This window comes from Dermacentor andersoni, chromosome 1 (genome assembly GCF_023375885.2).
Source record: "Dermacentor andersoni chromosome 1, qqDerAnde1_hic_scaffold, whole genome shotgun sequence".
NCBI lineage: Eukaryota > Metazoa > Arthropoda > Arachnida > Ixodida > Ixodidae > Dermacentor > Dermacentor andersoni.
In genome coordinates, this window is record NC_092814.1 from 350,815,418 (window position 1) to 350,836,454 (window position 21,037).

The following is a 21,037-nucleotide window of genomic DNA, read 5'->3' on the forward strand; positions in this document are numbered from 1 at the left end:
CACCCTTACCTATAAACAAATGCGACTCATGCACAATAGTGAGAGTATTTATTTAGATGCTGCTTGCATGTGCACCCGGCCAATTTTTAAGAGTATCACGCGACCATCGACCCACGTGCTTGTTAACCCCTTATTAATGGTGCTGAGCGGCGAAACAAACGAGATACGCGCATGTGTACACGTGCGCTTACCTTCGCTATTTCGCCGCTCTGTGCCGTGATGATAAGGTGCTGATAAACACGCCGGTCGATGGCCACGTGATACTGCTAAAAATTGGCCGGGCGTACAGTACACAGAAGGGCACGATGTGCACAAGCACTACTCCGAATCAGAGCAACGCCTTTGACCAGAGTTGTCCGAACTAGAGTTGGATGACGAGTGCTTCTCGCTGCCCAGTCCAGAGGCGCGCACGATCTCTACCAATTTCAAACGGATGCATTCGGCAGTCACAGGCAGCGATCTTACACGCAGCTCCCGGACGAACTCCGCAACCTTGTCTTCCAGTTCTGCGGTCCGCCCACGAAATGACATTTTCTGTTGGTTTGCTGCTTCTGCCTCCGCCAGTACCGAATGCTCTTTTTGGATACTCCAAATTCGTGCTGTGCCGCGAGGTTGCTGTGGGCTTCCATGCACTCAATCGCCTTTTTCTTGAAGGCGACGGTGAATTGCCGTCGGCTGCCCCTCATTTTTAAACAAAATGTCAAAAAGCAGCCTTTAACCAATATAACTTGTGACAATGTTAAGGCAAATTGGCGGGGCCACAATGTCGCCATGCTGCGCTGCTGCTGATGGCGATGGCGAAGGCGGCTCTTTACTTCATCCGCCCATTGTTGCAAGACTTCTGTAGTTTTTCCGCCAATGTCCGGTATATAAGACGAGGGTCGACTTTTCGCAGTGGTTTTTTGAAAAAAAGTTCGACTTATATTCCGGTTTTTACGGTAATTAGTTTTGTGATAGCATATTGCTAATAATGTTAAATCCAGGGTAGCCGAGTTGTTTGCATGGGTGCCACGCAGTGTGACAAGCTATAAATAGCATAGTGTGCAGGTAACATATCGGCAATATTGTGCCATTATTGTCCTCACATTGGCTAGCTGAGAAGATACTGGCACTGTTTGCCATTTGTTTCGTCTGACATTGGCTTTATAAAGCCTAGCCATGATGGCTGCCAACTTATGTGCATTGCAAATTTGTTGTACTAAATAACTTCAGAAGCGCAGTTTCAAGCCTTTAAAACTGCATTTTTTTTTTCTTATCAAGAGTGCATTGCTTGCTTGAGATGTGAAAGCGTGAAATGACTGAACAATTTAAAAATGTTAATGAAACCTGAATACAGGGACATTTGTCCCTGTTCAAGCTTTCCTGCTTTAGCTGTGACCTTGTGCTTAGCAGTGGAATGTCATAGTTTCTTAGCCACTGTAGTGAAGGTCCTCCATGGAATCCGGTCGAGGGACACCGGGCAGGGCCTCTATACTTGAAGGGCTTTTGTCTTTTGCAGGCACCTGGACCTGTCGCAGAGCACTAATAAACAGGGGCAGGGGTTCTATCCCCAGCCAAATAGTTGGCTCTCCATGCTAGCCGAGTCGCTGCCTGAGCTCACCTCGCTCGACCTCTCGGGCACCAACTTGCCTGGCAAGGAACCGACCACTCCTTATGATCAAAACGGGACCCCTGGGTGAGCATAGTTCTCACTATGGACATTATTGCAACAGCAATTTTACAAACACTACAGCCACACTCGCTGTATCATGTCTTGGAAATATATTTGCACATATTGTATTTATTCGATTAGAAGGCGGTTGAGATTATGACGTGAGGGTGCAGTGGGGGACCTAAGAAAGAAAACTTAAGTATACGCATTAATATAAGGTGATATAGAGTAGCTGACAGATTATTCAGACTCAGTGAGGATTGCCCGAAATATTAAATTACTAATACAGTCTAAACGCAAAATGGCGACCATGAAACGGGGTAAGGGATCTCCAGCGTGCTGAATGTGGGTTTATGGGAGTTTTGCCCTTAAGTGTGGCTTCACGACAGCATGAATTTCGCCTTATAGTTTGGTTTCACGGCATTGTGGCACGCGCTGCCATAAAGTCACACTGTAAGGCGAAATTTGCTCTGGTGTGAAGCCACACCTAAAGGCAAAATTCGTGTTTAAGGCAGGCTTGACTTCGAGGTGAAGGATTCTGGGATAAAACCATGTCTTTCATTTGAATAAGTACGATATAACCCTGTGATGGCCATATAATTTAACAATAACAAAAATTTTGACAACTTGTGCTTCTTTATTTATGGCCATGGAGGGTACATTTGTAAATAATAATAATAATAATAATAATAATAATGAAATAGAGTTAAAGCTCAATTAGTATAAGGAATAAGTAATTAATCATTGGTTTGCTGAACTAGCCACTACAGAATCTCAGTTCCAATGTATCAGAAACATTACTCTAGGCCAGTGGTCTCCAAACTCTGGCCCACAGCCGGTGGTGATCCTTCCCATAATGGCAGGCCTGCAGGCAGGCTATTTTTCTCCACAGAGCCTCCTCCTGAGAGCAGGGCTTCTCCACAAAATATTGCGCTATTGCGCTTCTTCCTGGGAGCCAGCTTCACTGCAGTTAGGGATCAGGCCACTTCGTTTAAGCCAGTGCTATCGAATCAGAGCCATGCGACTATCACTTGAAGAGCACTCGACTCTCCGACTGGCATCACAATGGCATCACAACCGCGAGTACATATCTAGTGGCCCAAGCTAGTCGACAACTTGTGTGACTGGGTCCGGCTAAGAGGTTACATAGACAGACTCAAAATAGTAGAAAGACTCAAAATGCCTGGTAAAGAATGCTAATCAGAGTAAAATGATAAAATTTGCAGTCCTAAAAAAAATTCAGCTGCACAAGGCAGGGACAATTGGACCTTGCTGGGAGAGGCCTTCATCCTTCAGTGGGCATAAATTGGCTTATGATGATAAATATTGAGGACTTACTTGTATGTTGCGCATGTGCAGCCACATTCTGGAGAGTTGCAACTCATCCCTTGGCTGTTGCAGGACTGGGATGCGGTCGTCAATTGCAGGTCTTCAGTGTCGTGTGGAGCGCCCCCTGGACTTCCTTGGGCTCCTGAACACGCCGTGTGATGCTTGCTATCGCTCCAGCATCCCTGCTCTCAGGGTGAGCAGATGCTACTTGAGGACACTTGTACAGAGCACAGTAGCATTCCATGTGTACAATAGCTGTGCAGTGACCATAGAGTATCCTGGTACACAGGGAAGTATAGTAGTGTGCCTAATGTGCAATAGGTGTTTTGACATATTCAAAAATGGTAACTGGCAAGACTAGTAGTGGGTGTTCAAAGATGACGAATTGATAGAATCCAACTCATGTTTATATTTGTCATTATGACACAGAAATTGGCGGGATTAAGTTGTGTGTCTGTGTGTGTGTGTGTGTGTGTCTTTGTGTATTTGCATGTGGTGCGTGTTCAGCTCATAATGAGCTGGTTATACTGAGAACATATCAGAATCACAATATCGAGTGGCAACAATATAATGTGTGTTGTTAAATTCTAGAGTTCAGTTGAGCTTGGCTGCAAATTCCCACTGCAACAAAGCATTTCTAATTCCTTATCACAGATTTGTAAAACAATGAAAATGGTGCATTGAGTACAAATGAGTACAGCCCAATCCACTTATAACAATATATAAGTGCCAAGAAAATCCCATTGTTATAACTGATGATTCTTATAACTGGGTTGCATAAAAAAAGAATGAGAGGAGACAAACATCCAAGCATTTTAATTGAGCAGAAAGAAGCAGTCGAACTGGCTCCCCTTATAGCCTTGCTGGTTCTAACAGTGGAATTTCACAACTATATGTCGACAGTACTGACATGCTTAATATGCTTTTACCATTAATAAATATGCATCAGTTTAGCTTACTGCTTTTGTATATTCTTGTGTACATTTCTTGTTTGTTTCTCGAACCAAGCGCTTCTGTTCTTATGTCTTTTTTTTTATCTCGTGTTTAGCTCTGTAATATGTGATCTTGCGTGAAGCTGGTAAATGTTGTAATTATTCATTTTAGTCTTGCTTTGGGGAGTATGTTGTGTTTATCCTATGTTTTGTAAATTGATGTATGTTTTGTATTTTCCTAAAAATTGCATAGCAGCTCGGTGCTACCATGTCTTGTAACCATAAGGGGTATAGTGTTTTTCAAGCTTCTTTCCCGGCCTCCTCTAACCTGCGGGAAGTAAAATAAACTTCAAACAATACTCAGATGTAACAATGATCAGCTGCTTCACTATGAATTTTTGTGTTCTATGGTAAAATAAACCGCTTACTACAATGTTCCCCTGCTACATTATTGGGTATAACAATTAAATCTGGCTAAAAGCAAAAAAAGAAAAGATGCTGAAAAGAAAAACACAAAATCCAGGAAAGATGCAAAAAAATAAAAAGAACAAAATGCAGGCCGCTGCAACCGCCTGCGTGCCCCACGCCCTCACAACTTCGCCGCGCCCGTACTGTGCAAAGCGCACACCTTCTACACATTGCGGGCCTCACGCCCTTCTCCAGTCGTCCTTCCAACCTTCCGATACACGAGTCAACCATGCCGATGTTGGAAGGGTGGAAAGGAGAGGGGCATGGCATGCAAGACTTCCGATGCGTAGCGCGATGTGACGAAGGCTCGCTATGTGGAATGCGTGCGGCATGAAGGTGGGTGCGGTGAAGGTGTGTGAAACACAGGTGGGTGTGGTGGCTCACATTTTTTTTTTGTTTTTGCCAAGAATTATACGTTCTTCTTCCTTTCAGTGCACACTACCTGGTAGGCAGAATAAATTTCAATAACCGATAATGTGGCATGAGAGCATTGCAGTAGGCGGTTTATATCCCTACAGAACACATACAAAAGTTGACGGTGCATTGGCTGCTCATTGTTATATCCGATATACTGTTAGAACCAACATCTTTATAAGTGGGTCTGACTGTACTACCTTTCCCTCTTGGTGGTTAGGCATCTGGAGAGAGAAGAGTGAAGGTGTACTAGAAGGGAGAAAGTTGAGAGGAATGTTTACTTAATGGCCAACTCTGATTTCCCTATCCAAATACAGTACATGGGGAATGCGGAAGTGCTCTCGTCAGACAACCACCAGATTGATTTGAACGAAATTTGTAGCAGTTGAGAAAGAAAGCTGAATTCAACTGACTGTAGCAAACAGAATTTTGATTTAGGGCTTCTAATTTTTTGTCAAAATTGCCAATAATCAGTAAGTTCTTATACAGAAAACATTGCCACACACTCGGTTTCCTATTCTGGTACAGTCGAGTTCCATTAATTCGACCCTGACGAAATTGATGACATAGATTGAATTATTCAGTGGGTCAAATTATACAAAATGCAGAAAGAAAACTCCAAAGCACACTGCTAATTCATTTGGCGGTATTTTCCAGATTCTAAGACTCCCCGAATCAAATGCGCACCAATTTTCTATGTGTGAAGTAGAAAAACTAGCGTAGAAACTACATTAAATGCTCTAAGCAAATTCTAAATCTTATGCGCATCCAATTTTTTAGCGAGAGAAGTGGACCAGGGTCTAATATGTGTTGCACAAAGGTAGCCGGTTTTATAAAGTCAGGTACGCCGAAATACATTTATGTTGGGCAGTACAGCATACGAGCGCCGCATAGGCGGTTTTGGTATTGTGTTCGATTACACCGTGTAGGCAATTTTTAGCCCAGTTTTCCTGAAAAAAAAAAAAGAGGACGCATGTTAAAATTGGGTAAACATCGCAATCAGACGTTGTGAGCTGCGGTTTTGCTTGAAAATCTTCTTGGGGCAGGCCAAAAATGTGCACTTTCCACAGGAGATGTGTTCAATGCATTGACTGTCCCTAAGCTCTGCTTGAGGGGACAGTCAGCAAATCTCCTTTCGGGATGTCACATGTCTCCATTCACAGCTATTGCCAACCCATTGCAGTAAGCATCTTCAGCTATCTGTTTTGCAGCACTTGTGGCGCATAGTGTGGTTGAAAGCATACTTCATACTTTTAATAAATGATAACCCAAACGTGCCGCCATTCCCTGCTGCAGGCGACGTGAATGGAGCATCAGGATTTTGCTCTGGTGCCATTGTGGCTTTGTATTCCGGTGTTGCACACCAGCTCAGTTTTGTTTCGGTTTTTCATTGCCATTTTAAAGTGACAATGCACGTCTCAGGTTGCTCAGGCTCAACGAGCTCGACGCATGTCGGCGACTGGTGCCACAACAATTCTCACCAACTAAGCATGTCAAAACTTACTGCCAAAATGCTTTGCCCGAAGAATTTACTGACCCAGGCTGGATTCGAGAAGCACGAACATCGGCTTGCCAAAGCCGCAAAAACAATGCGCATTTCTTGATGCTTGGGGCCCACCAGATCGGCACATGTTGGCATTTCATGCCGTAATGATTCACACAATGCTTTACATTATGCAGATCTCAACGATAGTTGAGTCTGGCAAATTTTTTAATGACCAGGGATCTTATTTTTACCCTGTTAGTATAGTTTTTTTCTTGCATTTTTCTCCATAACGTATGAGCGAGGTTCTACTGTATGCTAATTTATTACCAATTCAGCCACAGTGAAATTTGGTTGCAGTTGGCTTTTAAGTGTTGCAATGCAGTCTTGTTGGTGTGGGGCATCTTGGTATAATAAAGTAGCGCATACTGACAGAGGCACAAGGAGGGACATAAACACAGAGAAATGGTGCTTCTGTGTGTTGATGTGCCTTCTTGTATCCTCGTTTGTATGTGCTACATCAGTATTCCAAGTGGCCTTTAAGGACAGTATGTACACACCTTTCACTGATGCGCATTCAACTGCCCCTGCAGGTGTCCGGGGATGCCACGGAGGAGCAGGTGCTAGTGTCAGCACAGGCGTACCAGTCACGGCCCCTCATGCTGCAGAAGGTGCTTAACGACCTCTTCCATGTGTTCCGCTACGAGGCCTGTGACCATCCGCGCCTAGCGCTGGATGTCGTGCTTTCGTCCATGGCTAGGCACCCCAACGACAAGCACATTCAGATTGCTGGAAGGTGAGTATTTGTAGGGATATGTGTGGCTCTGCTGTGCACTCCAATTATCCAACACGAGCCATTTCTAGCATCAAAATATAAAGGAGGTCTATCGAGACATACTGATGTGAACTGGGGCCTTTCAATGGGGGTACATTTAAGTGAAAAATGTGGCAAGTCGGTCCTACAGAACGCCCCAAGGTGAAGGAAGTTTCATGAAGAGGAAAAATTGCCATCCACCTGACTGCCATCAAGCTATGAAGGAAAGCCATTCGAGTTACAGAAAGTTTTGCAGTTGAAGAAACATTTTTTTTGGTCTTCGGATTTAACCTGGGACCAGAGACTTTCCAGGTGGTCGCTTATGGAAGCTAGTTGATCACAGGACCTGTGATCAACTCAAAGTGCAGAGACACTGAATATTGCAAATCAGTTCTGTGGAAATCCAGAGTAAGTTTCATGAAATGGAAAAATATCCATGATCCTGAGGTTTGTACAAAGCTACAAGAAAGAAACCTGTAGAAGTTTCTTTCGAAAGGGATTTCTTCGTACCTTTGTGCTACGTTTGGGTGTACAACAGATTTCACTTTCATGAGTGAAACATCAAATAAAGGAAACTAGTATGGGTTTCCTTTGTAGCTTTGTGCTAATCTCTGGTGGATGACATTTTTTGTTTCTATAGACTTGATGTATGGGGACGACCGATATTTCAGACACCTTACAGTGAGTTGTGCCATAATTCGGACTCCGACTGCACGACCGTGTGCTAATTTGGTCACTGAGTCCTGCAGAAATAGGGGTATTTTCGTTTTAATACGCCGCCAACATTATCGTTGGCCATGCCGCTGGCTCCTCCTTGTAACCAAAAGTAAGAAAGCCTAGTCGATCGGTAGTCGCCAAGGAAAATTCAGTCTATTGCATTAACTGTACTTTCGTCTATCTGTAGCTACAGCACAAGAGTGGTCGAGATAAGGGCCATGATTTTGTTGCGATGCCTTCCGTTCTGTTTTATGGCACCTTGTCATCCACCGTTCATGGTGGATGTAAAACAGTAAAACTTCGTTAATTTGACCCTTGTCAGTTTGGAAAAACTGATAATACAGACTCGTTATCTGGTGCCGATCAAACTCTCGTTAATTCGTACATGTTTGGCAGCAGATTGGTTAATTCTGACAACACCTAGAGCTCGGAAAGCACAGAGCGCTGCAAATGTGCGACACAAAAGAGCAAAAACGGCACTAGCCAAAACGAAGTGGCGGAGTCCGCAGCGCCATAGTTACCAGTGGAAATCGTACGGGAATGACAGCAATGCCGGAACGTTTCGTCCTTATTTGTGCCTTTAAAGCCTTAATTCTTGCGTTTACTGCTGTGCATAACACCACATCGGCCGTGTGGCTTCTTAACTGCGTAGTCGCCAACCATGGTGGTGTCGATAGCGACCGCGGTTTAGTCTGCAGTGGTTGCAGCAAACACTAGTTTCGATTTGACTCGGTATGCGCATCGGCTGCCTGCCTTCAAAACTGCATAGTTGCCATCCATGATCACGTCGATAGCAACCATGGTTTCATCTGTAGTTGTTGCAGCTGAGAAGAGGTTTAATAGCAGCTCCTTATGCAAAGGCACAGCAACCGGGAACGGTGACGCAGCCTGAAGCACCGTTCTAAAGCATGGCAGCAATCAGCAGCGCAAGCTGCGCCGAGCCGCACGTTGGCGATGCGGCAGTACCGTGAGATGCGTCTTCTTCACAATCTCCCCCCGGGCAAAAAGAGCCATCCTGGCGACTTAAGAATCGGGAGGCAGAGGGTCGTGGTAGTGCTCGAGACGCGAGACGTGGACAATGTCACATCCACGCCGGCGCAAATCGTCAGGTGGTGGCAGTGGCTCAACGAGAAAATTCACTGGGGATGTTTGCTGCAAGACTCGGTAAGGCCCTTCGAATTTTGGGACGAGTTTGGAAGAAAGCCCCGGCGTTTGGAAAGGGACAAACAGCCACACAAAAGAGCCTGGAGCATAGGTGGTGTTTGGAAGCAAGTTGGTGCTGTTTTCTTTCTGGCGGTGCTGTTGCTCTTCCGCAAAGGTGCGTGTGAGCTCGTGGCATTCTTCGTCTTGTCGGGCGACGTCGGACACAGGTAGACATAGTAGGTGTCAGGATGGTATAGAAGGATCGTGTCGATGGCATGTGTAGGCTCACAGCCATACAGGAGGAAGAAAGGTGAAAATCCCGTAGTGGCCTGGATTGCGGTGTTGTACGTGAACGTGATGAATGGAAGGATGTGGTCCCAGTTACCATGATCAGATGCCACATAGATCAAGAGCATATCACCAAGTGTGCGGTTAAATCGCTCTGTGAGCCAGTTAGTCTGGGGATGGTATGCTGTGCTTGTCCGATGAATAATGTGGCATTCCGGAAGGTGCGACCTCTAACGCTGAGGAGTTCTCGAGGTGCACCGTGTTGAAGGACGAAGCGATGTAGGACGAAAGAAGCTACATCTCGCACTGTAGCACTTGGTAAAGCAGCAGTTTCGGCGTAGCATGTCAAATCGTCAACAGCAACTATGATCCGCCGATTGCCATCTGGTGTTAGAGGAAGCGGGCCGTATAGGACGATGCCGATGTGATCGAAGGGTTTGGCAGGGCATGGGAGCAGCTGCAAGGCGCCAGAACGGACGTAAAGGTGGTGCTTTGCGGCGTTGACAGTGAAGACAGCGCCAACAAGCTATTGTACAAAATTGGTCATGCCGTGCCAGTAGTAGCGGTGGTGAATTCATTCGTACATCTTGAAAACTCGGGCGTGGCCACACTGCGGATTGTTGTGGAAAGAGGCACATACCGTATTTACTTGCATAATGATCGCACTCGTGTAATTGTCGCACCCCTGAATTTTGTTGTCAAAAATGCACATACCGTATTTACTTGCATAATGATCGCACTCGTGTAATTGTCGCACCCCTGAATTTTGTTGTCAAAATGCAATTTTTTTTCTTTCCTGTGTAATGATCGCACCCCGAACTTGTCACAGCGATATGTCGTGTGCCAAGTCTAGCTAATGATGATCGTGCTTACCATCTGTCGAATGCTACGCGGACGACTCTTGAAGACATACCAAGCGGTCTGCACGCACCCAACATTCTTAAGCAGATGCCCCATTTCATTCCTTTCATCACTTCCCGCACTTTCATGAAAAAAAAAAGCTACAACCAAACTTGCCTTAACTTTATTATTTGTAGGCTTCATAGTGGTTTCGGTCAACAACAACAACATGAAGGGCACCTTTCGATTCTTGTCGTCTGCACTCGTGGCCACGCAACAAACCGCAAGCGGCAACGATAGTGGCCACGTTTACCCTGATACGTTAGAAGTGCACCCTCTTCATACGCCGACGCTTGTAACGCAGCTAAGATATTCACCCACCGTTAGCCGAAACCTGCCATATTAGGATAGCAGTGAAGACAAATGCCGCAGTTTCCACAGCATGCCCGCCATGTGTTTCTATGTCACTGGCATATCGCTGCGACAAGTTCAGGGTGCAGTCATTACACGGGAAAGAAAAAGAATTTTGACGCCAAAATTCAGGGGTGCTATCATTACGCGAGTGGGATCATTATGAGAGTAAATACGGTATTTGAAAAAAAGAACTATATGCCTAGATTCAAATAAATGCAGTATTAGTGTTACGAATACCTGCTTCTGTTTTTGTCTTGACTGTGTGTGTGTGATAAGGTAGAGCACCGAGTTTATAAATAGAGGGTACAGTGGACAGACTTTTGTTGGGATAGTTTGTGTCACACTGGTAAACATTGGGAAAAGCAGAGTAAAGCTGCTCCTGCTGTGTGCCAACAGACAGTTTTTCACTGATTTGACAATGTTGCACTGAACAGAATCTGGCTGTCACTGCACTGTAAAGAGTAATATAATGTCCCTTGACAGGGAGACCCTGACAAACTTCTACATGAAGTGATAATTTGAATGAAGTGACATCATTGTGCTGAGGACATAGTGTGACTGGAAGAGTGTTAAGGGGAGCAGATACACGAGCAAACTAAATACAAGGTTGAGATCTGGGCCAATTAGCACCAGATTGATAGTGAAAACCAGCAAAAAACACAACGTGGACAAGCAAGGCGACGAGAGAATTCAATTGTTAGTTCCAGTCTCGTCCCTTTGTTTCCTTGCACATTTGAAAACAGCACATTTTTGTGCTGCTTTTCACCTTCAATCATGACTATGGTAGCATGCCCACATGTGGAATAGAGTCTGACGTGTTGTCATCTCTCTCTATTCTTTGACAGTGCATCACTTTTTTACCTGGTTAAAGGCGAGGAGAGGGCTAACTTTAATGTCAGCATTCGAAGGTAAGTGACTGTCCTGGGTTGTTAAGTTGATGCAGTCATTGCATTTGCTATAGCGAATAGTTGTCTGTGCAAAGGTATCTTGTTTTCTTTTTGAACATCAGAACATGGCTACACGCATAATGCCAGCTGCACAATGGGGGGGATTGGCTTTGTCTATAATATGGTGCAGTAATGTGTGAGCCGTAGCAACATTATGTGCAGTAAGTAGTGCACTGTTGCATGCTGTATTGGCTGGAATAAACATTTGTAGGCATGCACAAGCAGCCTTCTTTCAAAAAGAAGAAAACTTTATTCGAGGAAGACTCGTGTCCAACTCATCCTTGTAGAGGTGGTGTTCCAGGGAGGCGAAGTGGGAAGACATGTTTTTTTTTTCTTTCTTTCTTTTTTTCTTTATTCATTTATTCGAGGCAGGTTTACAAGAAATATGCCTTAGGGGACTTGGCTAAAGGCTGCAGTTGCCTACTATAGGGTAGTACACTGAAACCTCGTTAAACCGTACCCGCTTAAACAGTAGTTCGTTTTAAAAGTAGTGAAGTCAAATCCCTGACTCAGCAGCCATTGAACATAATGCATCTTGTACCCGCATAAACCGTACCAGCTTATTGCGTACATATTGATTAACATGTAGTGTTTACACTTTTCGTCACCAAATCACAGCGGTACGTCGGCCTGGCAGAACAACGAGCCTCAGAGATTGGAACGGCCTCCAATCGCAAACGTAGAGGTCGCTTGGAACGGTGAAGCCACATCAACATCAACATCATTTCGTCGCTGTGCCTGAGTTGGAGCATTGTGGCCCATGTTGTGGTGTCGTGCAAGCTGGGACAAAAACCAGGTGCTCAGCATAGAAGAAAAATTTGACATCGTTCGTGCTGTCAAACGTGGCATAAAGAAGTCTGTGCTGGCACGTGAGGGATCTACCATTGACTATGGTGTGTGGCATTTGGAATAAGGAGGAGAAGTTGGTCGGCAATGCTGCTACGACCACAAAAATACGTTGGCAACAAGGTTAGACTTTTTGCCATCGTTGCCTCTGTTGTTGCCGAAGTGTCGTCTCATGACAGTCATGAAGACGGCACGGAAAGCGACAGCACGAGCAATTCAGGCCCGACAGTGGCAGATGCTGCGCATTACGTCAGCCTCGTGCAGGTATTTGCCAAGAATAGGGGGCCGCCGGAAAAGCTGGCTCGTAGCTTGAGCGAATTTGAGGCCGCCGTCGTCGCTGCTAGCCCACCGCAGCATCAAACGAAAAGAACATGCTTTTGTCGCTTGAAGTGAATAAATACTGCATGCTTTCTGCTCTTTCATTGTACTCTCTCGTAGTTCCGTTTTCGACAGGTGAGTGGGCGATCTCACGCTGTTTCGGTTGAGCAGTACTACCATTTAGAACATACTTTTTCTGAGCTCTAGCCAACCACGGTTTAACAAGGTTTCACTGTACTGCTTAACCAAAATAGCATGAGATTGTTCACTTACCTGTCGAAAACGGAACTCGAAGAGAGTGTGATGAAAGGGCAACAACATGCAGTATTTATTCACTTCGCCTGACAAAAGTCTTATTTTCGTTTGATGCTGCCGCGGCCTAGCAGTAACGACAGGGGCCTCAAACTTAGTGAAGCTTCAATCCAGCTTTTCAGCCAGCCCCCTCGTCTTGGCAAGTACTCGCATGGCAGATTCCTCATTGGCGTTGCATATTCTCCGTGCACGGGCGTGGTAGTGCTGCAGAAGTCAGGGGCATCTTTTTCATTGTGGGGTGCTGTTCTAGCCGCGACGATTGCATTCATGAGGCTGATGTAACATGCAGCTTCTGCCACTGTCAGGCCTGAATCGCCCGTGCTGTCACTTTCCGTGTCATCATCATCACTGTCGTTAGGCGACACTTTGGAAACAAAGGCGAAAAGTTGAACCTCATAGCCAACATCTTCTCGCGGTCACAGCACCGCTGCCAAGCAACTTCTTCGCATTTCATATGCTACACACCGTAGCGAACGGTAGATCCCTGCTGCATGCCAGCGCCAAGTTCTTCCTTGATAGCACGAACAATGTGCAATTTTTCTTCTATGCTGGGAACCCGGTATTTTTTATCTGAGCTTTGGCATGACACGAGTCCTTGCTTGCACGACGCCGAAATGACGTTGATGTGGCTTCACGCACAAACGCAGAGGGCACGTGGAGGCCGTTGTTCTGATCTCTGAGGCTTGTTGTCCTGACTGGCCACCCGATGAAGATGATGCACTGCCGTGATTGCACGACGAAAAGTGGAAGCACCACGTGCTAACTGATACGTACGCAATAAGCTTCTATGGTTTATGCAGATACAAAATGCATTATGTTCGATGGCTGCTGAGTTGGAAATTTGGCTTTACTACTTTTAAAACGAAACTACTGTTTAAGCAGGTACGGTTGAACGAGGCTTTACTGTACTTATATTTGGGTAAAGGTAAAGTAGGTGGTGACATAACATAATCCACAGCCTTCTACTGCAGCATTTCTAAAAGCTGCATTGTTGCTTTGAGGCAGTGAAAATTCTATGAACCAAACAATCAACCACAGGTATTAAAGAAATCAATCGATTCTTTTTGTAAAATCTTGTATTATATTTGCGTCGTGATGCCTGAGCATGAGGCAAATAAATGGGTCACTTTTGGGGATACAAACACACGCATGTGATTAGCATGGGATGCATCAGCACCTACAAGTGACAGCATATTTGGCACGATTCCAGAAATTTTGTTGCTTGGTAGACACTGATTTGTTCAGTGCTAATCACACGAGATCTCTCGGAAGTGATTATATCCCTGAAAGTGAATGATCTAGAATTATGCTTAATCTCGCAACAGGCGGCTGTGAGCAGCATTTGAACTTGCAAAAAATAACTGCATGCAGATATTTTGTGAACTTGTAAAATTGGCCATGCTTGGAAACTAGGCCCATGCTTCTTAGCAATGAGGAGGCCAGTAAAAATACTCCTTAATGCATTTTTTTTTTTTTGTCTATGATGGTCACTGGGCCCTTTTCCTCTCAAAAGCTCACACCAAACATGCTCCTATGGGCAGTTCTTGAGGCTCTCTAAATGACTGTGAGAAGTCCTGGAGTAAGTTGCTTTGCAGAACAGGCTGAAAAATATTCACTGCTGAAGTGAGGCATATCATAATTTTGTGGTGTGAAAAGTGGGCACTTTATGTCAACAGGAAGATCATCAAGTGTTTGCTGGATGCCATGGGCTACCATCGAAGTGATACAACGGTGAGTATTGGCTGTGTCATTGTTGTCTTGATGTCGGGCACTTTGTGGCACTTGGTGCTTGCCTTGCTCCAAGACTTTGGCTGTCCAGTAGCTAAATGCCTCTGAGTTCACAAGTGTTTGCTATAAGATAATGTATGTGTTGGATGAGACCAGGTGGAAAGTCTGTACATATGTTTTCTGAGATAACAGGTGCTGACTTAATGAACTCTTACTCAATTGAAGTGTTTGTATGAATTTTTTGTTTTAACAGTTTACCTCCTTTGTTATTTAACAACCTTGCAAGCAGGCTTGTGGTCTATATGACTTCTGCACTATTAATTATACATAAAAGTGGTCACTCCATTAACCCTTTAAAGGTAGAATTTTTTTCGCAAAGGCCGTACCCCCATTGTCAAATTTTTCTTTATCACAGTTTCCAATTGTAGGAAACAGCTGAAAACATATGGAACCCCAAAAATTTATTGAAGCAATATTTTGTCTCAAAAATGCTTTACTTGTACTAACAGCATACACATAAATACACTATGCAGTAAGAGATGGAGAACAAATGTCTAGCAAGATTTATGATTACCAATTTGTTGTCCCGAAAACACACGTCGTCAGAAGAAAAAATGCCTGAGCAGTTGTCGTGAGAAGAGGCACCATATGTGGCCATACCGAAATCGCAACTGCACACACCCCAGTGTTCGGACATAGGCGAACATCAATCGAGAGGGGAACTGCTACTGAATGCAAAGAAAAAGAAAACATCTCTGAACTTCGGCTGTGCAGGGTAAAATCTAAGCTACAGGAAACATGATAACATCTCCTCCACGTAGGCCTTGGAGGTAGCAGACGACGCGCACGCATGACCACATGAGCGAGCGCAAAGAGGTAAACAAGTCAAGTTGTGTGCCCCACTGATCAAAAATGCAATTTCAAATGACTTTGGGTGACTCCACAGAGATGGCAGCACCTCTCAACGACGAGTGGTGTCGAATACGGGCATAATATCAAACATGAGATTGGTGCCGCACATGTACGTCAAACACCATGCGGGACAGATCCATGGCGCCATACATGTTCGCCGAAAAACCCTTAAAGGGTTAAAGGTGGGGAATGCATCTTGTATTCAAGAATAACTCCTCATGAATGCTTTCTCTCGAAAACTTTTCCAATGTGCCTAGTATGAGTGGAGTTGTCTGCAATCAAATTCATTTTTTCAGTCTTTCCCTTCCTTTTATTGTTCCTGCTGAGCCCAAAGCTGTGCCCACTTGGAGTGGCACCTGCCGGTGCTTTACCTGTCCTTGCGTTGAGCTTTTGTATCAGCACGGCCTTCGAAATTGGTTGGGTCTCATCTGGACATAATGTTAGCGCAGTAGTATGGTCGTCTGTCACCGGATGGTGCCACCACCTTATCAGTGGAGAGATTTCTCTGTTGCGTATAGTTGGGATGTCCAGAGAAATTGAGCTGATGGCCATCAAGCTTATACGTGCGTTGAAATATTATGTGCACATGCAAAGTGGTAATGATTTCAGTTAGTCTAGGCACACTGCTCTGTGTGCAGCAATAATTTTTGCCTCGAATGTTCATGGTAGCTTTGTCTAGTGATAAAGCAGGTTTGTTTTGCCATCTTAAAAAAGTTTGGTAGGGCCCCTTTAAAGGGCCCCTCATCAGGCCCCATAGCAAATATTGGTTATACGCTGGAAGTTGTTATGTGTCCTCTAGGGAGCGTTCTGCCACAAAAATTTTTCATCAAGTCGGCTCATTAATAGTCAAAAGAAATATTTAGGTGCCGCGAACCCATGATTTCAGCAGGCGGGCTCCACTGCCAAGCAAGACGCTCTCTCCGCTCGCCCTGTCTGGCCTACGCAAGCGAAATTCCTTCCCTGCATTCTCCCATACCGGGCCTCGAGGATCGTGTGACACATACGTCGCAGGCTCTGCCTTCACTTTTTTTTATGCTCCTCACCTTTTTTTTTTTTTTTTTTTCAGCGATGTGCACTTCCGCTGGTGGCATTGCGCGCGGGCTGTTATCGTTTCGCACAGCGCACGATTTTTCGTGCTGTGCACAAGGACACATGACTAGCGGTATAATTCAGTGCTACACGGATACTGAAGCAGAACAAGTGGATCATAGAGAACGATCATGCGCTGGAACACGGTAGAAAATGGCATAGTTTCGGTACCTGCGCATGTGACCGCACGACCGTGGGAACAAGCAGACGAAGCGGAAGTACATCTCTCTTGCTTTGGTGCGAAGTAAAACACGCAGACATTCTGTTTGTGTGTTTTATTATTTCTCTAAACTTCAGTTCGTCAATTCAAGCAACAGATCACACAAATAACAGATGGTGCCTTGAATAATTCTCGAAGTCACGTGTCACCACGAACGACGTTACACTGCGTACTCGAGTACGTAGGTGCAGGGACGCGAGTACGTCATCCTCCAGCTTGGAGCACGGCGGCCGCGAGGAGAACGAAAAACGGCGTTCGGTTTGAAATTTCAGATCTCTCTGTGGCGCGTATTGATGTAATACTTTGCAGACACGATCGTTATCACACAATCTATGCTCTGCACTTGTCAGCTGAAAATGGCCAGACCTGGTGAGGGGCCCTTTAATATTGACCGTTTGCTGGTTTCAGTGTGGATAGGAAGTACCAAGTTGCTACTGGTGCCGCATTTGAATAATAACTGGATATGATGACCTGAATTGGCCTTTTAACTCTGCTCTTGCTGACACAGATGCTGCGAAATGGCTGCCTAACCATGATTCACTTCAAAATACCCCAGGATGTGGTGAGTACTGACATCTTGTGACAAAGAATGTATGTATTGTTGCACATGCCAAACAGGAGGAGTTAGATAACCATGTGCATGTAGCTATTGTTGATAAATTTTGCTGGTGTGAGCTCTGCTCAAGAGTGCTAATCATGAAGTAGAAGCAAGAAAGGAGGAGGTTGGCTCAAAAAGAGAAAATGATTGCGCTGGAGCTACTACTGTTGTAGCAGTGTGAAGTGCTAGTGATCTGCATGTTTGAGTGAAGCAGCGATAAATGTAATGTGGCATGGTATAGTCTCATCGTGGTGTAGTTAACAAGGAAACAAATTATCGGATTGACAAAGTAAATGAAAAATTTCATTTTCCCTGCTTTATTTCAGTGAGTTTTCTTCTATGAGAAAATTTAATTTGCAAGGTCAAAGACAATATCTGTTACAGCAACCCCCAGATAGTAAAAATTCCTGGAGTCTCCCACTACAGCGTGCCGCACAATCACATTGTGGTTTTGGCATGTTGAACACCAAAATGAATTATTTAAATATATGTGTTACTATGAAGTGAATATTTGCTCGCTGAGCAGTTCATAGTGTTGTTTTAGTAGCAAATGTGTCATATATTCAACACTGGCAACTTGCAGTAGTACATTCTAGATGTGTATGTATGATTTAACCAGCGGCTTGGCTGCCGCGCAGCTGACAAGCCAATGTGCTGATCCCAGGTGAACACACTGATGATCTTATGGTTCCATACTAACGACAGTGTCAAGCCTTTGTTTGTAATTTAGCATTGCTCACCTGCTTCCATTGCTCACAGCTTTCCATGCCAAGTATCAGTATGGAAGGCTGCTATCAGGCTATGAAAATCGACAGAAGATCCTTGCAGGTTTATTGGAAGCACCACGCTTGTGCTTCTTTTGCATAGACCCGATCAGAACTTTTTTCCTGCCTGTATCAGCATGTACTGTTATAACGAATGTCGGATATGTAACGAAGGCAGCTTCATGTTGGATGCTAGCTTCTTCTGTTTAGTTAGTACCAGTATTTCTGCATGTTCTGGAGCACTCTTGTTCCTGGGTGTTCTGTGTGATCACTCATGGATCGAAATGTGCCAGGAGGCCCATTTTGTGAGTCGGTGCTCTTCCCTTTTGTTGGTGTTTTGCAGCTGTTTGACTATGAGCGGTTGGTGGACATGCTGCTGTTCATAGTGTCCCAGTATGACCAGGATGAGTTTGTTCAGCGCATTGGTATCTACCTGCTCAACTCGCTGGCCTGCCAGGTCGACGGTTGCCAGAAGCGCCTTGTCGGTGACAAGGGAGCCATTGCGGTACTTTTTTTGTTTGCCTTGCCAAATGTGTCAGCCATAGTGAAAGAGGAATGTGAGCTCGTCTCAGGGACAAATGGTGATAGTAAAGCCTTGGTATGGTATGTCGGAATGTCGTTTTATTCTGCTTCAATTAACGGAAATCGACTGTACTGGGCTGAAACTGGTGGACCATCCTCTCTACAGCCAAGACCTTGCTTCATGTGATTTCACATTGTTTTGTCAGGTAGCATAAAGAACAGGCTGAAAAGAAAGTGGCTTTCTGGTGAGAAGGACCTTCTAAGGGCTTGGGCTGATGAGTGCATCCAGCTCCTTGAGGAAACATTGGACTGATTTGATGACTGGTTTTGAAGGATGCAGAATTGAAATGACTGTGGCAGAAAGTATTTCGAAAAAAATTTGAAAATTTTGAAAAAAAAAATGTTATATTGCAAAAATTTTATAGTGACCTTATTTATAATTATTTTGTTTTTGCCATGCTCAGCATAGAGGTTCAGTTAGATTTGGTAGTTATGATGGAGTTGCTGTATGGCATTCTACTGTACCAAGATTGTTTCATTATGTGTACATTGTAGGCCTTTTTACAATGTAAGCTGCTTGAGACTTGGAACTTCTGTACTGTAAGATGGTGCCACACAGTAAGGGTGCATTCTCTGCTGTAACTTTATTGTGTGGTGTATACTTTACTGTGTGATGTGTCCTATACTGTGTGACACTGCCACACAATAAAGGTGTATCTACACTGGCAATTGGCAGAGGTCACACAGCCGACTGCAACTGGCAACCAAGGAACAACTCGCAACTAGTGAGGTTCACACTGGAAAGTGCAACCTGTGAGTCACCACTCCGAAGTGTCATTCCAGGTGAAAAATTGTCACGATTGGTTCTGTTCATGCACTTACATTACTTTCACATTCACCATAAGTTCCTACCTTCGTGGTTATGAACAGCATTACAAAACAAAAGATAGGACACCAACGGAGACATTTGTGCTTGCATCTTGTCAACCTTGTGCAGGCCAAAACTTGTCATCCATACTGACAACCACATCTGAGTTCCACTGCTGTTGCGCACATGCTTGCGTCTTGCTGCTCTTCATTTCTGTAATCCTCAGCATTTTTGTATTGTGTTCTATTAGCAGTCTTGTTACAACCATGTTGAAATGGCAGTGTCACATCTGGCAGTGCGATTCCTTGTAAAAAAAATGTGGCAGTGCCATCGTTCATAGAAAACAACTTAAAAGAAGAAAGCCTGTTTTGATGACCTGCTCTCGAATTCCATTACTGATTTTTTCAGCAGCAAGAAGCTGACCCAATATGTAACCTCCATCATTTGCCAGTGTGAGTGCGCCTTTATGAAAAACATTATTTCTCGAAGCCAACGCACATGCAAAATATGCAGCACAACAGTGCTTGTTTGTACATAGGAACATCATAATGAAATGCGTGGTGGTGGTCACAGCTCTGCTAGCATGCTTACCAGAGCAAACAGTGATTGTCTTGCTGACCACCAGACCCAACTCACCGCCCATCACCAGGTGCTCAAAGGATGGATCACATAGATTGTTTTCTGCACACAATTTGCATTTCATAGGCCAAAGTGCAACATGTAGTGTGATGGGCACCCGACACAAGCAATGCCTGTATTGTTTCTACTGGCTACAGCTAAACAGAAAGGGCATCTAGACTAGAGGTGTAAAAGTAATGTGTACCCCTGTGAGTGTACGGACCACTGGCTCACTGAAAAAACTGAATTTATTTGTAACCGAGATGCACAGACTGAAATAGACATGTGCACTGGAAAGTTCACCATGCCCAAGTTTGGACAGTAGTCCTTGATTTCAAGTTGCATGTATGGACCATGGAAAAAATCGGTTTTGGAATACCTTTGCTCACGGGTGCACATTGTCCGAAACAATACCATACTAGGTATTGTACAGGGTGTCCCAGTTAACATTAGCCAAGCTGTTAAAAAACAGAAGAAACATAGCATTATGGGAACTGTGTTCTTCGGTAAGGGACACTCTGCCACCAGTAAGATTGTGTACTAATTACTTGGCTATTAGAGAAGATTGTTGTGTGGCAGTTGGTAGCCTTGCACGTGAATATGTGCTCTCTCCATATTCACATGCATGACAACTTTTCTCGCACATTGAAGAAAAATATGAGTGTTTAAACTCTGTGAGTCATTTGACATGAGTAAAAGCAGCTTGAAACATACAAAAGCTAGAATGGACCCTTTTGGATCTACTCCCGAAATCTCAAAATCGGAAAATGACAGGACTACTGTGAGCAGTGTTTTTTGTGAA

At 44.5% G+C, this 21,037-nt stretch overlaps 1 protein-coding gene across 4 annotated transcripts in view; it reads left to right on the top strand.

The window, feature by feature from the left end:
- LOC126516435 (protein zer-1 homolog) overlaps positions 1 to 21,037 on the top strand; it is a 145,340-nt gene that overhangs the window by 56,402 nt on the left and 67,901 nt on the right. For all 4 annotated transcript variants that reach the window (XM_055063891.2, XM_050166555.3, XM_050166556.3 and 1 more), the window contains 7 exons: positions 1,499 to 1,675; positions 3,053 to 3,173; positions 6,871 to 7,073; positions 11,339 to 11,401; positions 14,593 to 14,647; positions 17,374 to 17,427; positions 18,571 to 18,732. In XM_055063891.2, coding sequence (XP_054919866.1) covers positions 1,499 to 1,675; positions 3,053 to 3,173; positions 6,871 to 7,073; positions 11,339 to 11,401; positions 14,593 to 14,647; positions 17,374 to 17,427; positions 18,571 to 18,732 — 835 coding nt within the window. The remainder of the gene's footprint in view (positions 1 to 1,498; positions 1,676 to 3,052; positions 3,174 to 6,870; positions 7,074 to 11,338; positions 11,402 to 14,592; positions 14,648 to 17,373; positions 17,428 to 18,570; positions 18,733 to 21,037) is intronic.